At 34.7% G+C, this 23,090-nt stretch overlaps 1 protein-coding gene across 1 annotated transcript in view; it reads left to right on the top strand.

Moving 5' to 3' along the window:
* Positions 1-3,498: 3,498 nt before the first annotated feature.
* LOC136029514 (prostatic acid phosphatase-like) overlaps positions 3,499-23,090 on the top strand; it is a 48,157-nt gene continuing 28,565 nt past the window's right edge. The window contains exons 1-2 of the mRNA XM_065707964.1: positions 3,499-3,674; positions 21,931-22,029. Coding sequence (XP_065564036.1) covers positions 3,570-3,674; positions 21,931-22,029 — 204 coding nt within the window. The 5' untranslated portion in view covers positions 3,499-3,569. The remainder of the gene's footprint in view (positions 3,675-21,930; positions 22,030-23,090) is intronic.

Here is a 23,090-nt window from a genome sequence, read left to right as displayed (position 1 = left end):
TATTTATTTTTATTAAAGTTGATTTTAATTCAACTATCTTTCCAATTGATCCAAGGTATTCAAAAGTATTAAAGCATAATAGTCGGTTTGAATATACATCAACAATTAAAACAATTGTCAGTTTCATAATATTCTGCAAATCACAACAGGTATATTCTGATTACTACTTCATTAAGTTTGTTTTATAATATTTTGCAAATCACAACTGGCATATTCTTGTTATAATTCATCACAAAGTTTTTTATGTCTCTTTTTTTCACATCTATACCGTAATTTTAATCGTGTCATTTGCCTATTTTACTTTTTGATTGGGTTAATTATTGTTCATCCTTATTAATATAAGTTCTTAGCTCTTCCCCTTCCCACTTTCACCTCGCACTACTTTTATTGTTTAAACTAATCCCTAGATTTGTTAAAGTTTATAATAATCCTTACAAAATTCGTTAAATTATTCAAAGAGTATCTTCTAATTTTTATCTTTGAAAGGTTGTTTGATTCAGAAAGTTATCAAAACCTTACATGGATATGTCAATTCATAAGTTATAATATTGCAGCTTACGTCGGGCAATTCTTAACTTCATTCCTGTTGATGATGTTGGCAATTTTTGGTTTCTTTGTAGCTTGGGTTAGAGGCGATCTGTTGGTTGTTCTTGTCTGAGCATTATCGTGTGTGTGGTTGATGTCTTGCTTCTCTGAGTTACTGCTTCAAGTGTTATCCGAAATTTTTAGTTTGACACGAGCTCATGTATTCAGCTGTATACGTTTTCTTCTTATGTTGAGTCGGTCTTGCTGTATTGGTATTAAGGATATGAATTGAAGGTGATTATTGAAGTAATCGTAGTTGGAATCTTCTGCTTTATGACTGGGATTATCGATGTGTTCTCGTCTTTGTTGATCGTTGTGGCTTGGGAAATATCGTTTGTGTTGTTTTATGGCAATTCTTCGGTGGTTGATAAATCATGACAATAGATGTTACTCACTGTTTGATTTTTGACCATAATGGGTGGTCGGTCGTTGCCATAGTATGCCACTTTCTGTAATAAAAATTTCTTGGCAGAATCACATACTCATTAAAAAAAATAGCACATAAGATAGGTAAATAATACATAATCAGCGATATCTTAAAGATTATTACTAGACCTCTAATTATGGTGTTATGGCGGTTAATACAAGAACATTCTTTTATAAAATAGCTAATTACTTGGTATTTGCTAGAGGTATGATTATACGTATAATATTTTTCTGCTACTTTTCTCTTTGATTACTGACGTATGACTGCGCCGGAAGGAAACGCAATTCATTGTGTCATGGCTGCTGAACTATACATTAGCAATATTTATTTACTACAGTGACTAAATATTGATATATACAAGAAACTATCTCTTAACTCTCTTGCACTGCGATATCCTCTCAGTTTTTATGGCTTAGATATCAAAGGGAGCAGTGGGGTTTAATTGATGCATCTTTAGGCGGAAATCATCTCATGTTTGGGTTTTGTTCTACGTAGTTTTAACTGCTTTTCATAATTCAGCGTTAGAAATACTCTTTTTGTAAGTAAAGTGAGAAATAACAGAAACATTTTTATTGTAATATTGTACCAGGAAATTGTCAAGAATAACTCATATTGATTCTTAATACATTATTATTTCTGGTCTTCGCGAGTGGTGATTCCTGAGTAACTGTATGAATAGTATAAATATTCTATTCTATTCTAAATATAATATTCTAAATATTCTATGAATAGTATAAATATCTAATAGTATAAATATAATAGTATAAATATTCATCAAATAGGCTATGGTCATCATTTTGGCTTCTAAAATTTATGTCAGCATTAGTTAGTCACCCTAAAAAAAAATACATGATTGTCTTAAGTTTTGTTCAGTATCGGGGCCTTTGACAGAATACTTTGGAAGGTTTTCTCTTTTTATTTGAGCATATCATTATTCTGTTTGAGATTTGTGTCGATTGAAGTGTGATCCGCATCTCTTTTTGTGCTGGTGCTGTGTTAAATATCTCCAAAAAAGGGAAAACCAAAATCGGTGCATATGATATAGACCAGTTAGCGTTTCAAGTGTTCTTTGAAGGTCCTCGAGCTACTTCTTCTTCCAGCTATTTTGGGGAAGTGTAGATTGGATTATCATGAGTTCGGATTCCATCGAAACCTGAGTTGCGCGTTTTTATATAGGCTTTTAAAGAAAAATAATGATAAATCCCACAGAATAAGATCCTCACTTCTTATGTGCAGCGTAGACATCTCAAATGGATTCGATTGAGCTGTGCAGTCTCAGGTGCTCCTGAAATTACTCGAGTATGGTGTGAATGCTCATATCATAGCGTTCTTATCTTTTTGGTACTCAGGCAGTTTTGTGAAAGTTATACTGACAGGGGATCACCTGAGAAGACCGATTAGACTTGTTCGAGGTCTTTGTCAAGGATATGTATTAAGCCCCATCCTGTTTAATACCTTAACCTCCGGAATAACAAAAAACGTTGCTGGAGGATTCAGAATCAATCTGTGCGACCCCAGCCTGCTTTCGTATGCTGGCAACCTGCTGATGTTAAGCTGCAACCTAACTTCTCTACAAGAAACTATTGACCTCCTGATCAAATAAATCTAAAGCGTTACAATCTAAGGGTCAGCGCACTAAAGACGGAGTTTGTTGAATTTTGTCCCTCAGCAAGCATGCAGCGAAACAGTGGCCCTATATATGTGACGGGTGAACAAATGAAAAATTTTCCCAAGAAATATCTGGGAATAACGTACGGTCATGATTTCAGAAGTTCTCGTTTACTAATAATCGAGAAAACTACGAAGAGAGTTTTTTCAACCTACGGGAAGATTGTTTCTCTGAAATTTAGCTTAAACAGGAAGATTCTCACAAAGCTTTACTCAGCAGTTGCTCTCCCTCACCTGCCTTATGTATCTCCGCTATGGGACTGGTTCATATAAACTGACAAACTGAAAATCCGATGTTTATACTGCAAATACCTCAAGTTTTTGCTTCGATACCCGCTCCACGAGAGAAACAACTTTGTTCTAAGATCTCAAAATGTGGCAGATCCAATTATTGTTGTGCCGTTTACTGAAACAAGCACAGAAGAAAGGCGTTGGAAAAATCGTTCGAGTTTTCGTCTCTACAACTGATCTACGAGTGCGAATGAAGATGTTATTACTTAACCTTGTTCTTTGTTGCTGAATGTTCTTGTTTTTTCCTTTTCTTCTTTTGTATTGCTCCCCTTTTCTCTTTTTTTGTATGAGCGGGCAAAAATAAAATTATTAGCATTATTATTATTATTTAATATATTATTTGTCAACAAAAAGGTGTTTCCTTGTCAGCTGAATTCCCAGACGTGTTTTCTTTTTGCAATTAAAAATCGGCGATTTGCTATTAACAATCAATGGAGAAAGAATGAAAATTAAAATTAGCCAAATCTATGAAAACATTGAGAAACCCGGTGACGTCAACGCTGATCAAAATCAGCTGAAGAGCCGGAGTTTGGTTTATTGATAGTGAGAGATAGGAACTCATTGACAGTGTAGCACTTAAGAGCTACGGATCTTAAAAATGGATCCCATGTCTAATTCAAGAATATTGATACTATTTCTTATGTTATGTGCTGCCTGCTGCTATGAAAAAAATGACACTTCTACGCTGGAATTAGTTCATATTGTAAGTGCATTCATTCCTTGTAGGTGCTATCTGGGGTCAACATTCACAAGATTTCGTGAATGACAAAGTAGACATAGCCTACCACTAGATTCCTTTTTGTTTGCTCTTTCCAAATATATTAATCAATTCACTTGCAAACACAACCCTATCCCACCAGAGTGTTCTATACATAATCTGAGGTTTAATAATTTTTTCTTTGTTACATCAATGCAGCCATATCTTCTAAATCCTAGGCTAGACCTACATTTATTTGGGTACCTCCTTTGTCTGCAGTTTATTTCCTTGTGTGATTGAGTAGCCCTTATAATTTAGCAAAATATTATTTGAAATGAAAATAGATAGAAATATAATAATCTGATTAGTTGTAACATCTTGGATTGACCTTTTATAAAATAGGCCTAGGAATTATCAGTAGCTTAACTTTATTAATATTCACATAGGAAGTTAGAAAGCAAGTAAATAAATTGTTTGATGCTCTTTCCAAATTCAATAGGCTAATTACATCTGAGATACATTCCATTTTTGAGCCCCAAAAGATAACTTAGTAAAATTCTAGTTAGGCTAATTGACTTCTTGCTATCTTGGAAAGGGCTTAGGTTAGGAAAATGAAACTTTCAGGGATGGGTTTACAGGCTAAAGTATGTCCTGGGAAGGTATTTTGAAGTACCTACCTCCACTCCTCCCTCTAGAGGGCCTTGACCTTTGCTGACCTTTAAAAATATGTGTGTTATAAAAGTGAAACCTTGCAAAATAGATCTTTTGCTTGAATGAAGTGCAACAAAATTGTTTTCAGCTTCAAATCTTTGCTCAATTCCATTTTATAAGGTTTTAAAGATATGCAAATACATTTCCTAAATTAAAAAAAAACATTGATATGGCTCAAAATTCTACTCAAATAACAGGAAATGCATTTTCAGAACTAAAGGCAGAGAAAAAGCAACTAGTGTCTGAAAATTAAGGTAAAATGTTGTTTTGTTAAAATTTCAATAGGTTTTTGCCTACCTGTCATGTAGGCAAATTTCTGGGCCCTCTAGAGAGAGAAGGGGTGGAGGTGGGTACTTTAAAAAACCTTTTCCAAGATAGTGAAAAGTCAATTAACTAGAATTTTACCATGTGTTGGCCTTGTTGTTTAAGGTAAAGACTGTAATTTTTCTGTATAGTGTTTTCAATAATTTTAGTTCCAATAGTGCACGAATTGTCTTTAGTGCCTAATATAAGTGGTTTCAGGCTTTTTTCTTGTTTCCCATAAATTTATTTAAAAAATAACATTATATACAGTTAAGGCTAACAGAAGTAATAAATACTATTACTGAATCAGCTACAAATGACAATTTTTTCTCACTAGACAGTTTGTTTTAGAAATGCTTTTTAACTCTTAGCTACTATGGGCTGTTTTGAGCCCTATGAAGAGCCCAAAGTTGGAATTGCCCCTGAAACAACTGTTGAATTAAGAAATGATATAAAAAAGGGATTGAGTGATGCATTCACTTTCTTCCTATCTGAATTATATGAATATGTATTAATTTACCAAATTTGTGTTGTTTTATAGTTTTTTTTTTGTACTTATATATCCCTTAGACTATTTAAGGGACAATCAGGAGGGAGGATTATTTGTAAGTGAATTGATTATTCTATTTGGAGAAAGCATACCAAAAGGAATTGAGTGGTATATTTAGTTTATCTCTGTCAGTTATCAAATCATGTATATAGCCTACTCACCCACCTTTACAACATTTTTTTACAGTAAACACGTACAAAATTTCCTAACTGACATATCAATAAGGTAAATACACTACATAAAAAAAACTTGCATAAATTACAACCCTTGCCCTAGGGGTTACCCTCCAGTCACCTTTGACTCTTAAAAATAGAATTAGAATTTTTAATCTCCAATTAAATGAGCCTCCTTCAAAGTTTATCCATCCACCCCTTCCATCAAAACCTTATATGTTAATAATCAACAGCTTACATAGGTCATAGTTCTTGCCATGCAGGCTTAGGGGGATGTCAAACCTGAAGGCATAATTATTCAACCTTTGGACTATTCTGAACAAAATGGCTATCTAAATATTTCAATTGGATATATTTGACAGGATTTTGCATAGGGGGGGGGTGGCCCTTCTATCACTTTTAACTCTTAAAAAGGGAGCTAGAACTTTTGGTTTCCACTCAAATGAGCCCTGTCCAAAGTTTATGCAACCACCCCTTCCACAAAAAGCTAATATGTCAGCAATGGACAACTTTCTTAATTTACAGCCCTTGCCCTGTGGAGGTTTGTCAAACCCTGGAGGCATAGTTAATTTCCCTTTAGACTATTTTGTACAAAATTGCTATCTGAAAGCTTTGGTCTTATACATTTGGGAAAAAGGTATGGGAGGGGGGTTGCCCTCTGATTAATTTTGATTCTCATATAGGGCTCTAGAACATTTGATTTCCAATAGAATCTGCCCCCTCCAAAGTTTATACAATCACCACTTCCATTAAAACCAGATGTGTTAACAATGATCTACTTACATAACTCAAAGCCCTTGTCCTGGGGAGAAGTGGTGGTCAAGCCCAGAACCATAGTTATTCAACTTGTGGACTATTTTTAACAAAATTTTGATTGAAAGCATATGAGAAAAAATGTGTGAGGGGGGGGGACTGGTTGTCCTCCAATCACTTCTGACTATCATAAAGGGAGCTAGAACCTCCAATATAAAATTGAATGAGCTTCCTATGAAGTTTATACAAAACCACTTCTATACAAACCTTAAATGTTAACAATAGGCAATCTGTATAACTTCCAGCCTTTGCTCCAGAGGATGTGAAGGGTTTTGTCAACCCTGAGGCATACTTCTTTGACCCTTGGGCTATTTAGACTGAAGTGACTACCTCAAAAATTTGAAAATGTGCATTTGGGGAAAAGCACATGGGAAGGGGGCTAGTTGCCCTCTGATGACTTTTGACTCTTCACATTATAGCATTGCATCTGATAAAAAGCAAACAAACTGCAAATGGAATTGACCTGTCTATATTTTGTCCCCTAAATTCTTGCTCTAGTAACATAATCTTTTAAATATTGTACAAATTCATTGTCAAGAATTGAATTTTAGTGTAGTTAGTGAGCACTAGGGCAGGGTACCTTGAATGACTTTTTAAGAATATGGCCTTAAGCTGGTCAAATGTTAGAAAATTTAAATTAGCTAATAGTGAAGCCTATTTCTTTGATATAAAATTTGTAGCTAGGATTTTGTAGCTAGCAACAGTTGCAGCATACTTTTAAGAAAAATGAAGAGCACACATTAGCCTTTTTTCAATGTTACCATGGTAGAGCATGGGAAATTGGCAACAAACAACAGTAAAATTGTTTGTTTAAGACCACTGGTAGCTACAGGAGTTTATTATTGTTTGACCTATATTGTGTGTTGCTCAAATATGACTTTTCTTGACATATAAGTAAGTCTTATTCAAGGAACCTATTATATAGGTCAAATGGGAATAAATGCATATAGCTACCAGTGGTCTTAAACTATTTCATTGTTGTTAAATAATTTCAGAGACCACACTGGCTAATCATGACAAAACATAAAATTACAAAGAAGAGAGGAAATGAAGACAATAACAGCCAGTGAAAAAATTACAAAATTATGCAAATATTTTGGTCAAGACTTCTGCTTGACTGTCCTCAGTACAGAATAAAAGTGATAAAATATAAAAACCAAACCTTAAAACAAAACATAAACCTAAAATAAGATCAATAACAGAGGGTTCCCCTTTCACTGCTACTCTGAAAGGGTCATCTTATTTTAGGTTTGTGTTTTGTTTTAAGGTTTGGCTGTGGAGGGTGAAAACCCTCCACATCCCCTAGGGCAAGGACTATAAGTAATGCAAATTGCCCGTTAATAAACATATAATATTTGTATGGAATAAACTTTGGAGGAAGCTCTTGTGATATGAAATTGGAAGTTCTAGCTCCCCTTTTAAGAGTCGAAAGTGATTGGAGTGCAACCAGCCCCCCCCCCTCTGCCTTTTTACCCAAATTTTTTCATTCCAAATTTTTGGATAGCCATTTTGTTTGAAATAATCTGAACATCAAATAACTGTGGTTTCAGGTTTGATAACCCCTCCCAACAGGGGAAGGGCTGTAAGTGATGCAAGTAGCTCATTGTTAACAGATAAGGTTTTTAGTGGTGGTTGTATAAAGTCTGGAGGGTTCTCATTCCATCGGAAATCAGAGGTTCTAGTGCCCTTTATAAGAATCAAGTGTTTGGAGGGCACCCCCCCCCCATACTCTCTTGTCAAATGCATACAATCAAATTTCAAAACAGCCATTTTTTTTCAAAATAGTCCAGAGGGAAAATGACTATGCCTCCTGAGTTGACAAACCCCACACAGCCCCCAGGACAAGGGCTGTAAATTATACAAGTTGCGTGTTGCTAACATATTAGTTTTTATGGAAAGGGGGGGGTGTATAAACTTAAGTAGGGCTCTTTTGAGTGGAAATCAAACCAGCCCCCCTCCTATGCCCTTTACCCCAAATAAATATGATTAAATTTAAGATAAACATTTTGTTCAGAATAAGCCAAAGGTTGAATAATTATGCCTTCAGGTTTGACACCCCCCAAGCCTGCAGGCCAAAGACTGTAGCCTATGTAAGCTGTTGATTTTTAACATATAAGGTTTTTACAGAAGGGGTGGCTGAATAAACTTTGGAGGAGGCTCATTTGATCGAAAATAGACAGTTTTAGTCCTCTTGTTACGAGTCAACAGTATTAGAAGTGCATCCAGCCTCCCCCCCCAACTACGCTATCTTACTCAGTTATTCTCTCCCCCCCCCTCCCCCAAACATAAAAGTTTAAAGCCTATTGTGCTATTTGTGCTTACTAAATATTTACAAATTATTTTTAATGTTCCAAAATATCACAAATATTTTCTTTTATATTGACAACATTGAAAAATAAAAATTACGATTAAATAAAGCCTTGAATTTCGAGTTTTCACCAATTATTATCATTATGTATTGGATGTTTAGTTTATTTTTATTAGTTCTTTCCGTGGACTTTTGAAGACACATAGCTTTCAGTTGAAAACAAATGACGCAATAGACTTAGACTTTTACAGTTTGGGGAGGGGGAAGGAGGCAGTAGCCAAACTCCTGTATGCACGGCCATATCCAGGATTTTCGGTTGGGGGAGGGGTACAAAAAACTTTGAAACTCATTAAAAATGTGTTTTTTTATTACGTTCTTACAATAAAAAGTTGGACAAAAATTCGGCGTTTATGCCTCTTAAACCCTCTTCATGAATACGGCTTTGCTTGTCCATAGTGGTTTTGTTAATTACCGCATTTAATTAACATTTAACACACAATTAACACCGCATCTTCTTGCATGAGTAAATAAATTTTATATATATATATATATATATATATATATATATATATATATATATATATATATATATATATATATATATATATATATATATATATATTTTATATATATATGTATAGATATATATCCTAAATTTATGTTTCCTAGTCCTGGGATCCATTTTGAAGCGTCTGAATTCGTCAGTCAAATGTTGGTACGATAGGTATTTTTCAAAGTTGAAACATTTCAAGTTGCAATTTTCGTATTCTTTAAACCAATGAAATTATTTTGGCTTCCGGATAAGCAACGGTCCCAGAACCATTGCAGGATCTGGACTAACACATCTTCTCGAGTCCCCACAGAGCGCTTAAGCGAGCATAGAACCGGACAACAAGAAGTCTTTGGAACCTCCAGTCGAATAGAGGCTTTGTGCAATTCTTCGCACATCTCGGTCATAACATGGTTTTCAGCACTTAGCGATGCTCTTCTATCAACAGCAGTCGAAATCCTGTACAGAAAATTTGGAACCTACTACTTCTGACTCATTATATTCTCATGCCTACACATGTTACGCTACTACAGGGAGACAACCCATAGTAGATAAATAGGTTTTTCAAATAGTAGATAAATAGGTTTTTTAAATAGGTTCTAGGAAGAAGTTTTTCAGCCGGAAAATGTCCACCAAAATATACCAATTCAGAAAGAATAATCCGTAAGTCAAAATTCAGTACAAATTCCATGTTGTTTACTAGGCTTTAACTTCCTCAAAAAACACCACTCTTCAACATCATCCTGAAGCGTGTTGACCGTCACCTTGCTCGGCGTGAACCTTAGTAATGTTTACATCCCTTCACCACGTTCAGGTGTCCTGACGGATTTACTATGCTACCTAGGACGCTTTCTAGTTTCGCTTTGTATAACTCTACCATCGCCGCAGAAATTTCCAGGCTTAACTTGCCCCGTCTTCCCACCTAGAGTCAGCAATAGGCTTCATATATATATATATATATATATATATATATATATATATATATATATATATATATATATATATATATATATATATATATATATATGTATATGTGTGAACTTTAAATGCTATTCATTCACATATTCATTGACTTAATAAGAAAAAAGAAAAAATTCCGATACTGCAGATAGTGCCTTTAGGGTCTCTGACTAATGTTGAATATCATTGCATAGTTTTTATCCTACCCTTTCTGGAGAGCTTATTTCCTGTTTCTAAAATTGTGCGTATTTTCATGTTTTATTACCTTTTAATGAGTAACTTAAAAATTAACACATTGGCCTATTATGTATTCAGAATTAGCATGAATAATAAATTGTTTAGCTGCATATGTTATTAATTGAGACATGTTTAAGAGTTTCGGATTTTATAGACGAGATTGGCTCTTTTCTTAGAGTGTGTTACCATGAGCTGTTTGACCAATGGCTTTCTTAAAAGTAAAGGAGAGCTAATACTCCCTCCTTCAACTCCCATTTTTTACATTCATGTAAAACATTTCTTGGAGAATTTCTATCTTCAGTGGACAAAAATACCCCTTCAATTTTATTAGGAGGGCGGAGTTTGGAATATTAAAAATTATTGATAAGGTAGTCATTCCCATGGCTTCAAAGGGGATTTCTTTGATCTAACCTCTTCTGTGGGGATATTCCTAGGGACTCCAGTAGGGAAGAGACACCCCGCGGGAAGCTAGAAAACCTTAAATCTTTTATATAAATAGGAAATAAGAAATATTCACTTTCACACTAGGTTAAAACTAAACTCCTACTTGTACATGTCGACCCTCACCCCCCCAAGGTATTTCCTAGTAATGCTTATTATGTCCAGCCCTCACTTTTCACCTTTGTGCTGGTGGGGATGTGAATATAGTCTTTTTTGCTAGATAGAAAAAGATTTTCGCAGTGGGAGGGGTGCTACCACCATAAGCACCAATATTAAAGGGGTGGACCAAAAATATTCTTGGGAATCAAGAGGGATGAGAGATCAATTTCTAAAACCCCTTCCCTAAAACTCGTTTTATATTTATATGAAGGCTTGGTGAGAGGAATCTTGGGCGTAAAGGCCTATTTTTGAGGGTTTAGACACACTCCCTCTGTCTACAACAAGTTTCACTGGCCCTTCTTCATAGTGGCTGAAGCACAAATATATAGCATTTTACATAATTCTATCAAGCCTAAAATAAATAAATTTAGTTATATCAAACTTGCTGTCGCCTTTGTCAACCTGCAACTATCACTAATTGTGACAGGAGTTCGTCCTTCTCTGATTAAACAAAAAAAAACAAGTTTTTTAAATGTAAGTAAGGAGCGACATTAAAACTTAAAACGAACAGAAATTACTCCGTATATGAAATGGGCTGTCCCCTCCGCAATCCTTCGCTCTTTACGCTAAAGTTTGACTCTTTGCCACAATTCTACTTTTTAAAACAATTAAAAACTTTGGCGTAAAGAGCGAGGGATTGCGGAGGGGACAACCCATTTCACATACGGAGTTATTTCTGTTCGTTTTAAGTTTTAATGTCGCTCCTTACTTACATTTAAAAAACTTGTTTTTTTGTTTAATTTCTGAACGTTTTTGAATTAATGCATGTTTTGATCTTGGCTCTCCGCACATAAATAATTAAAACGAAATTTGCATATTAATTTTTTTTGGCTAAATGGTTTTTTCATAGTTTTAATCGGAAGATTTTGAGAAAAAAGGAGCGAGGGAGGAGGCCTAGTTGCCCTTCAATTTTTTGATTACTTAAATAGGCATTAACTTTAAATTTTTTACGAACGTTTTCATAAGTAAAAAATATAAGTAACTTGCGAATTAACTTACGTAGCGAACTTATGTATTCGTATGTTTTTATTGCGTATATGAGGGGGCTCGCCCCTCGTCGGTACCTCGCTCTTTACACTAAAGTTTAAATTTTGTTCAAATTCCTTAAGAATGACCCCTGAATCACAAAGGCCGTAGAGTAAGTAGTTGTAATTACTAAAATACTTTAGCGTAAAGAGCGAGGTATTACGAGGAGGTAAACCCCTCATATGTGTTATAATGTCTGTTCGTTTTCAGTTTTACTGCTGCTCCTCACTTTCAGTAGAAAAAACTTTTCATATTTATTTTTTCATTGTTTTTTAAAAAATACTAGAAAATCCTGCGCCCCCACCATTGAAAGTCTCTTCCTCCATGGAAAGATCCTCCCACGTAACCCCTCCCCTCAACTCTCCGGCCCTAACCAAAAAAATCCCCCTGAAAACGTCTATACACTTCCCAGTAACCATTACTATATGTTAACACTGGTCAAAGTTTGTAACTTGCAGCCCCTCCCACGGGGACTGCGGGGGAGTAAGTCGTCCCCTATTTTATAAAATGAGGCAAATTTTTTCAGGCTCGTAAATTTTGATGGGTAAGACTAATCTTGATGAAACTTATATATTTAAAATCAGCATTAAAATGTGATTCTTTTGATGTAACTATTGGTATCAAAATTCTAGTTTTTAGAGTTTCGTTTACTATTGAGCCGAGTCGCTCCTTACTACAGTTCGTTACCACGAACTGTTTGATACACTTATAGCTTTCGTGGATGACAGTACTCTTGGCACAGCCGTTAGAACTGAGTCCAATCTCTGTTCAAACATGATTGCCCTTTTTGAAAGAGTTGCTTAGTGGTTTGATGTTAATTATTTTGCCTTAAATGTTGGAAATTCATGTTTTCTTATTTTTTTCAAGAGTTTCAAGAGCTTGTTCTAGTTTAAATTTAATACATGTATCGAGGGGTTCCCTTAACAGGCCGAAGGATCATTGCGTTTGATTCCTAGACATCTTGCTTGATGAAAATCTGTCTTTCAAGTCTCATATTGACCTCATTAAAATGGAAGTCTCCAGAAGCCTCGGGATCCTTAAAGAATTGAAACACATTTTTCCAGGGTCAATTCTTATGTTCGTATTCTAGAGCCTAATTCAGCCTTATGTTTCATACTGTTATATTATTTGGATGACAACTTTTCCCTCGTCACTGAAGCCACTTTCAAAACTATTTGATAAAGCAATGACTCTTATACAGTATACTAACTGTTCCTACTTAAACCCTTGCTTGATTTTAGATCTCTCTATTTTCTGTCTTGTGCTTCTTCTATTTTTTTGTGGTTACATGGCCAGCTTCCTGCTGTGCTATGAATAATATATTTCTTATTCCCGAGCAATCGACTTTTATTAGTATGTTAGAGATTTTCTTGCAAATAATTAATTTTTTCCCCGGCTCTCCGACGGGTTGATGTCTCCTGATTGGTTTTGTACTTCATTTTTGTGGGTGGATTCATGTATTACTCCCTTGTCTAGCTTAGATAGTTTTTTTTTGGTGGGGCGGATGTTGTTTGGTTTGGTGATGTGAATTTGTTATTTAGAAAATGTTTAATGAATGTATTTGTTTATATTTTTTTAGTTTTGTTTCTCCCCTGTTTTTCCTGGCCAAAGAACCTTGCGGGGCAGAATATATTGAAGTGTTTGTTATTTTTATGTGTAATTTACCGGTGATTTTGGTATTCAGCGATGCATTTCTTGTTTTGTCTTTTTTCGACAAACTCAAACTTTAAAAGAAATGTTTGTGTTAAACATTTATTTCGTGGGAGTGCGTAGGAAAGAATACGGCAGCGCGAGGGATTACTGTCTCTGAGGCGAGAAAGCTCAATATACAATTTTTGGGTAAAATTAAATCGATAATTTATCTCAGCATCTCCACTTGATAGCTTTCTAGCACCGTTAGGACTAGTATAGTGTTTTGCGCCACAAAATGGTGGAGAATACCACTTTGTCTCCTCACAATGTTTTTGTAATTAAAAAGATATGTAGAACATTATTTTTTTTCTTATTAGCCTCTTTTCGATATTATATGTCTATTGGCTCGATATGATCATCCCCCCAAAAAAGGTACACCAACAAATAAACACGCATTCGTGACCATCCTTCTCAGGGGAAAACACAAAATTTTATATTTTTATAGAGAAGGGCTTGAAGCTTCTAGAGTAGAGTCGTCATATATGCTGAATTTAAGGGAGTAATTACCATCAAAATCACTCACCTTCTGAGCTGCTTTTCCCCCTTTTTTTGAAAATTGGGGATTTTTTCTTCGACTCATAAGTTTTGATCAGCAAGAGAACTAACACTCCGCAGCACCCTTATTCAGGCTTAGTGCAAATTAGTAGAAATTAGAGAATAATACACCCACGACCCTTTTCATAATAGCTGATGCCCAATTATAAATCATCGCATGCAATTTTATGAAGTATTGTGTGAATCGGCTTAGTAATTGAATCTTCAAAATAATTGTGTATATTAACCATTTATCTTGTCTGGACTACAGGACATTTTAGGAAAGAATGCGCCACTATTCAGCACATATCCTTTGAAACTGGGAAGGTCTATACTACATAGTTTCCCGATACTTTTAAACCGATTGACTGTCTCAGAATTTTCAATCTCTAGCAACTTGGGCCTCCTTGGAGAAAAATCGTATTTCGGTGGTGTCTGTTTTTTTTTTGGGGGGGGGGAGGATTGCTTTCTGTGCGAAGCTGGATGGTTTTTACAACATTTTTGTTTTTTTAGGGGATCTGTATAATAGAAAGTAAATGTATGAGAAGTGCAAAAATTATTTAGTTAAGTTTTGGATTTTGGTGAGGAAATGATGGCCACTTTACTGCCTATTTTCATCTAATTAAAGTTCTGCATTATATGACATATCACCTCCTCTGTTCATCCTAAAACATTAAAATAAAGGCCAAACTCTTTAAAACTTTAATAAAACTTCGTATAAGTATATACTTAAAACTAAGTATACGAGTCGAAATATTTCTTCCAAGGTCGGAACAATCATTTAAGAAAAATAAATTTTCGAAAAATTGTTTATAAAAGAAGCCAAAAAATTATGTGTTTATTTTTTTTATCTAGCTGGTATCGATGGGTCTCTAAGTTCTCAGTTTAAATCAGTGGAATGGCATCGATTTTTTTCAAATATTTACTAATAAAATGTTGATAAAAAGTGGAAATTCCCAAAACTTGAGTTAACCACGGTAACGGAATGCAACTACAATATTACTTCAGAATTTTTCACTTTTTCAATACCAGCCAGCCATAAAATATATTTATGTTTTTGTATAGGGTTTACATATATTTGTCCATAAAATTGTCTAAACTGCCACATATACTGCTGAAGATTTTTATATTTATTTTAATACTTACCATCCAATCATATTTCCACGATTAGTTGTTTATAAATCAAAATTTTTTCAGTACAATTTTCTTAATCAATGCTAAACCTGAGTCAAACTTCAAATTTTTATTTTTTTGCTCGAAAGACGTATCGAGATTTAAACGCTTGAAATGAATATCTGAAAATCTCAAGATTAAAAAAAAATAATAATAATTAGAAATCTACCACAGCTTGAAATCCTGAGAATTTAAATAACCAATCTTTACCTATCAAATGCACAAAAACAAAGAGTTCATATTTTTCTGACGATTTTGGTCTTTTTTTTAAATATTTCAGGATGAATAGAAGAGTAAATACTAGCTAAGAGCTCTAAATTAACAGGACTCGCCATTGACATATCCAAATAGACTGTCAGGACTAGCCATTATAAATATTCACCAAAATATTTATGAGTAGACATTGACCGTGTAATAAATAGATATGGCGCGAGTGGAAATACAGAAATAGACTTTTTCTTATAAAATTATCAATTTTATAATTTAAGCGAAATATATCGAACTTTAAAACGTGGAAAGATACGCTACGTTGTTATGAAAAGTAAAATTTTGATTTGTAAATTTTTGAGATTTCATCACAGTTGACACTGTTTATTAAAACACTATTTTTAAAAAGAAACAGTGATTAGTTAATACTTTTTTGTTTATACTTAAAACTCTCGTTTTAAATGTCTTGTATGCATTTCTATCTCTTCGTTCTGTTTTTCTTGTTACATTCCTAAAAGAACTGGACCTCATAAGATGGTTCAAGACATTTTCTTTTTTTTTACAGTAAAAAGCTTAACTGACTCGCTGTAGTAGTCAGAAGTGCAAAGGCAAAAAATTATGCGGAAAAAATTGAATATCATTTTTTATAGATGGTCAACAGCTTTGTATTTTTTTTTTGTTGTGGGATGCTTTTTATAACTTACTATTTTTTGTATCAGTATTTTTTATACCATTTTAATTTCAAATGATTTATTAGAACTCTAGCCCTCACCAGATTTTAAATTAAATTTACGACCGTTTCCACTACCTACCTACGACGCATAATTGTCGAGGTTCCCTTTAAATTGCGGGTATCCTAACAGCCTATTATTCCCCCCCCCCTAAAGAAAAATCTGGATCTGCTTCAAACCTATAAAATAAGTTTTTTTTTAATCGGCTGAATTTCAAACTGTGATTTTCGTCAATATCACTTCTGGAAGATGTTTTCCCCCTTTTCAAAAATCAGCCAAATCTTCTTAGGGTTGTAGTTTTTTATGGCACTTGGTATTAACCAAGTAACATATAGTCTGTCTGTCTGTCGGTCTGTCCTGGTTTTGCTACTTTAGGCACTTCAAGGTAGGCTAGGACGATGAAATTTGGCAGGCGCATCAGGGACCGGACCAGAAAAAATTAAGTATTTTTAACTTACGAACGGGTGATGGGATCTTAATGAAATTTGACGTTTGGAAGGATATCGTTTCTCAGAGCCCTTGTTTTAAATCCCGACCAGATCTGGTGACATTGGGGGGGGAGTTGGAGGGGGAACCTAAAATCTTGGAAAACGCTTAGAGTGGAGGGATCGGGATGAAACTTGGTGAGGAGAATAATCAGAAGTCCTAGATACGTATTGATATAACTGGAATGCATCTGCTCTGTTTGGGGGAGTTGGGGGGGGGTAATTCTGACAATTTAGAAAAAATATCTTATTTTTAACTTACGAAGGAGTGATCGGATCTTCATGAAACTTCGTATTTAGAAGGACCTCGTAACTCAGATAACTTATTTTAGATCCCGGCCGGATCCAGTGTCATTGGGGGGACAGTTGGGGGGATCGGAAATCTTGGAAAATGCTTAAAGCGGAGAGATCAGGATGAAACTGGGTGGGAAGAATAAAAACAAGTCAAAGATATGTGACTGACATAACTGGACCGGATCCGCTCTCTTTGGTAGAGTTGGGGGAGGGGATAATTCGGAAAAAGTAGAAAAAATGAGGTACTTGTAACTTACGAACGGGCGATCAGATCTTAATGAAATTGGATATTTAGAATGATCTTGTGCTTTAGAGCTCTTATTTTAAATTCCGACCAGATTCTGTGAGATTGGCGGGGGGGAGTTGGAGGGGGAAACCAGAATTCTTGGAAAACGTGAAGATTGGGGTATCTTTATCTTACGAATAAGTGATGGGATCTTTGATGTATAGAAGGATCTTATGTCTCAGATACTCCATTTTCGACTCGAATCGGATCTGGGGACATGGGGGGTTGGAGGGGGAAACAGAAATCCTGGAAAACCTTTAGAGTGGAGCGATCGGGATGAAAGTTGATGGGAAAAATAATCACAAGTTCTAGATACGGGATTGATTTAATTGGAACGGATCCGTTCTGTTTGGAGGTGCTGGGGGGCGTTAATTTGGAAAAATTAGAAAAATTGAGGTATTTTCAACTTAAGAATGAGTGATCGGATCTTAATGAAATTTGGTATTTAGAAGTAACTCATGTCTCAGAGCTCTTATTTCAGATCCCGACCAGATCTGTTGTCTTTGGGGGGGGAGTTAAAGGGGGAAATCGGAAATCTTAGAAAAACGCTTAGAGTGGAGGAATCAGGATGAAGGTCGGTGGGTAGAATAAGCAAATATCGTAGATACGTGATTGACGTAGCCGTACTGCACTCGCTCTCTTTGGGGGAGTTAGGGGGTGGGTCTTAGTGCTTTGGCGAGTTTGGTGCTTCTGGACGATGCTAGGAAGATGAAAATTGGTAGGCGTGTCAGGGAGCTGCACAAATTGACTTGATAAAGTCGTTTTCCCTGATTCGACCATCTGGGGGGGGGCTGAAAGGAGAGGAAAAATTAGAAAAAATGAGGTATTTATAACATACGAGTGGGTGATCGGATCTTAATGAATTTTGATATTTAAAAGGAAATCGTGACTCAGAGCTCTTATTTTAAATCCTGACTGGCATTAAGCCTCTGATTTTCCTTTTAAGTCAATATATAGCCTATTGATACTTAGAATATTGTTAGAGCTCACACCATATGAGCTCTTGGCTTTTCTGGCCTCGTCACAAGATCATATGAGCTGTTAGCTCTTTTTTATGGCTAACTTAAACTAGATTAATTTTATATATTTGGAATCACCATTAAATACAATTTTTGTCTGAGCATTGTTATCAAAACTTTTTTTCTTAAGTTCTGGGCTACTATTAGCCTTTGCCACTCCTTACTTACACTTTGCTATCATGAACTGTTTGATAAATTTCCCGCATACTCGTGTAATTTTTTTTCTCAAGGGAGGGAGAACAACTTTCCAAAATGGTGAATTATAAGAAATATATAAGAAATTATAGATCCATCTCGGTATTTGGGAAGGTGTCAAGGACTCAGTTTGGTCATAGATTATATATATATATATATATATATATATATATATATATATATATATATATATATATATATATTATTTTTTGATTAGGTGTTTGATGGCTAAAGGTACTTCGTTCTTGAAATAACAGTAAAGTGACTTTTTATGTTGCGCTGCTTAATTTTTGAAGGTGTTCATCAAAATTTGACGTAAGTTTATCCAAAACCTCAGATTTGCACAAATTCGCAAACAGTATACTTTGTCCAAACGTTCATTTTTCACAATTATTTTGTCATATAAAAAAATATCTTGCAAAACCAGGATCTTTTCTCCAAACATTTAAAATGTTTAGCATTTTATAGGGGCTGCTGTTTGAAATTTAGGAGTGAAATGTAATTTTAAAAGCAACACAGTTCTCAATTTGTTCTATTTTATTGCTTTTATGGTAACCACTGCATTTACTGTTTCTGTCAGTAGCAAATTGCCTGGATTTCTAAACTTAGTTGCTCTTTTGTAATAATAATGATAAGCTTTATACTTTAATTAAAGCATTAGCTAGAAAAAAAACATTCAAATTCACTAGTACTAAGTAAATAACATTCAATTGAACACCATTTCTTTTAATATGGAATAAAAAAATTAATGACAAATAAACACGCATCTGTGATTTTTCTTCTGGCAAAAGAGGTAAATTTTCCAAATTTTTGTATATAGGAGCTTGAAACCACTACATATATAGTATACTACTCTGATATGCTATTTCGTTGGTGTGACTTTCATTAAGATTAATTGATGTTTTGGGGGTGTTTTTCCCTTTTTCGAAAATTGGGCGAATATTCTCGGGCTCGTAAATTATAATGGGTAGCATCAGGGGCGGATCCAGAGCAAAATCTTAGGGGATGCCCGATGTCACAAGAGCGCCAATGAGCAAAATGTTGGGAAGCCTAATGTGGCAAAGGTGACAATAATTGACCAAATTGACAAATTTATTCTAAAAAAAAGAGTGTAAAGAAAGAAAAAAAAAACATGGAATGAGAAGGCCGGAAAAAATCTTTGGGGGGGGGGGGGTGTCCGAGCCCCCTGGATCAGCCGCTGGGTAACATTATACTTGATGAATTTTATATATTATGAATCAGCTTCAACATTAGATTCTTGTAAGAGTTTCAGTTACTTTTGAACCGCATTGCTCCTTACTTACAGTTTGTTACCACGAACTGTTTGATAAAGTAAATAAAGGTCAGAAGACCTCAAAAGAGAGAGAGACTGACAGACATAGAGACATAGACAGATTTTTCACCAACTACTCTAGGCCCAGATACGACGAGATGAGTACGTAATTGTCCCTTACCATTCGTGCCTATTTACCAGTGATGCTAATCCACGAAAATTTAGGGGAGGGAGCAAAGGTTCTTACGATTTTTAAATTAGAATATAAAAAAAAAACTATTGTATATATTTAGGAGGAACTGACTCCCCCCCCCCCATTTTCCGCTCCCCTATTGCATTGCTATAGGATTTTACTTTACTATAATTTTTGTTATAAGTTATCAAACAGTTCGTGGTAACGAACTGTAGTAAGGAGCGACCCGGCTCAAAAGTAACCGAAACTCTAAAAAACGGAATTTTGATACCAGTAGGTACATAAAAAGAATCGCTTTTTATTGCTGATTTTAAATATATAAGTTTCATCAAGTTTAATCTTACCCATCAAAAGTTACGAGCTTGATAAAATTTGCCTTATTTTAGAGAATGAGGGGAAACACCCCTGAAAGTAATACAATCTTAACTAAAATGGCATCATCAGATTCAGCATATTACAGAACTCAAATGTTGAAGTTTCAAGCTCCTATCTACAAAAATGTGGAATTTCACATTTTTTGCTAGAAGACAGATCACGGATGCGTGTTAATTTGTTTTTTGTTGTTTTTTTCCCAGAGTTGACCATATCTACTCAGTTTTCCTAGAATGTCGCGACAGGGCTCATTCTCACGGATATTAAAAGTTCTAGTGCCTTTATAAGTGACCGAAAAAATTGGAGGACACCTAGGCCCCCTCCCACGCTCATTTTTCCCCAAAGTCACCGGATCAAAATTCTGAGATAGCCATTTTATTCAGCATAGTCGAAAAACCTAGTAACTATGTCTTTGGGGACGACTTACTCCCCCAAAGTCCCCGTGGGAGGGGCTGCATGTCACGAACTTTGACCATTGTTTACATATAGTAATGGTTATTGGGAAGTGTAGACGTTTTCAGGGGAATTTTTTTGGTTTGGGTAGGGGAGAGAAGTTGAGGGAGGGTTACGTGAGAGGATCTTTCCATAGAGGAATTTCTCGTTTCAATGAAAAGGGCACAGGAATTTCTAGCATTATTTAAAAAGACGATGGAAAATTAATATGAAAATTTTTTTCAACTGAAAGTAAGCAGCATTAAAACTTAAAATGAATAGAAATTATTACGCATAATGAGGGATTCACCTCCTCGTACTACCTTGCTCTTTACACTAAAGTATTTTTAGTAGTTTCAACTGCTTATTCTAAGGCCTTTGTGATTCAGGGGTCATTCTTAAGGAATGGGAGAAAATTTAAGCTTTAGTGTAAAGAGCAAGGTATTGACGAGGGGTTGAACCCCCTCATATACGTAATAAAAACATACGAATATAGAAGTTTGTTACGTAAGTTAATTCGTAAATTACGTATATTTTGTACTAATGAAAACGTTCGTAAAAAATCAAAGTTATAATTGCCTTTTTAAGTAATCAGAAAATTGGAGGGCAACTAGGCCTCCTCTCTCGCTCCTTTTTTCTGAAAATCTTCCGATTAAAACTATGAGAAAGCCATTTAGCCAAAAAAATTATATGCAAATTTCGTTTTAATTATTTATGTGCGGAAAACCAAAATCAAAACATGCATTAATTCAAAAACGTTCAGAAATTAAATTAAAAAAAACAAGTTTCTTTTAACTGAAAGTAAGGAGCGACATTAAAACTTAGAACGAACATAAATTAATCCGTTTATGAAAGGGGCTTTTCCTCCTCAAGGCCCCGCTCTTTCCGCTAAAGTTTTTTACTGTTTTAAAAAGTAGATTTAAGAGAAAGAGTCAAATTTTAGCGTGAAGAGCAGGGTGTTGAGGAGGAAAAGCCCCTTTCATATACGGAGCTATTTCTGTTCGTTTTAAGTTTTAATTTCGCTCCTTACTTCCAGTTAAAAAATCTTGTTTTTTTTTAATTTAATTTAATAGAAAAAAATCAGGAAAGAACAATTTTACTGGCGTATTCGTTGACTAGTAGATAACCTTTTCTTTTTCTTTCAGCTTTTCAGACATGGTGACAGAACACCTATAAATCCATATCCAAATGATCCATACAAAGATCCAGTTTATTGGCCTATGGGATGGGGCCAGTTAACAAATGTAAGCATATTTTCTATTCTTATCATGTCATGGGCGGTCATTTAAACAATTTTTAGATTGTGTAATAATGAAAACAATTTATTTAATTCATGCAACAATAAATCTCTCGTCTGTAGACGGGAAAAATAACTCTCCATGTTCATAGTTACAGAATTTTTTATTGCTTTGTACAATTAAATACTACTTACTTTTTAGCAAATAGTTAATACTATTTACTAATATATATTCTGTTGCTAAAAGTGCGGTTTTCCTACTCCTGCTTTTTTTTGTGGCGACTTCTAAAATACATATTTATTGAAATATATTGTCAGAACGGAAATTTCTCTCATGGTTGTCAGTTAAGCTTTTGAATTTATTGCTATTCTACGCGTGACCGTAAATCATTAAACCATAAACATTATTTTGGGGCTGAAGGGGGGGGGTAGCTAATACGTAAAAATTTACCTATTTTTTTTGTTTTTAAAACAAGAAACTTTTTATTGAAGGTGGAATTCATCAATGGGTTTCTAAATTAAATGAATTTAAGTTTGAATCCTCAAATTGAATTTGGGGGCATTTTTCAAAAGAAATCTCATAGTAGAATTGTAAGTTATTTTTAGATTATCTTGAACTTAGGATTGTTCAATTCCAAATGGGTAGGAATGCAAGAGTTTTTCTGGGAAGAGGGGGCTCAAATACTCGAAAACAGTAAAAGTTGGTAAAAATGTATAGAAATATTCAACTAAATGTAAAATTCGTGATATTTCAGGGATGACCTGAAAGCATTCTCTTTTTTTAGTATTAGACATATTTTATTTGATGAAAAGCTAGCCATCGCATGTAAACACTAGTATTAGGTGTTACCGGTCAAGTCTTTGAGGACTTCTCAATGAAGAAGTTTTTGTATTATTTGCCAATATTCTTATCCGAATGTAATTTATAAGATTGTAAGAGTGTTATTTAGGTCATGAAATATTGTTGGGGGTATTTTTGCATATATTGTCAATCTAACCTTTCCACTGACTTGAAATAACTGTCTTAAGACAGGAATTTGAGAATGCAGGAATGTAACCGAGACTACT

Source organism: Artemia franciscana, chromosome 1 (assembly GCF_032884065.1).
Source record: "Artemia franciscana chromosome 1, ASM3288406v1, whole genome shotgun sequence".
Lineage (NCBI taxonomy): Eukaryota > Metazoa > Arthropoda > Branchiopoda > Anostraca > Artemiidae > Artemia > Artemia franciscana.
This window is presented reverse-complemented; position numbering and strand designations above follow the sequence as displayed.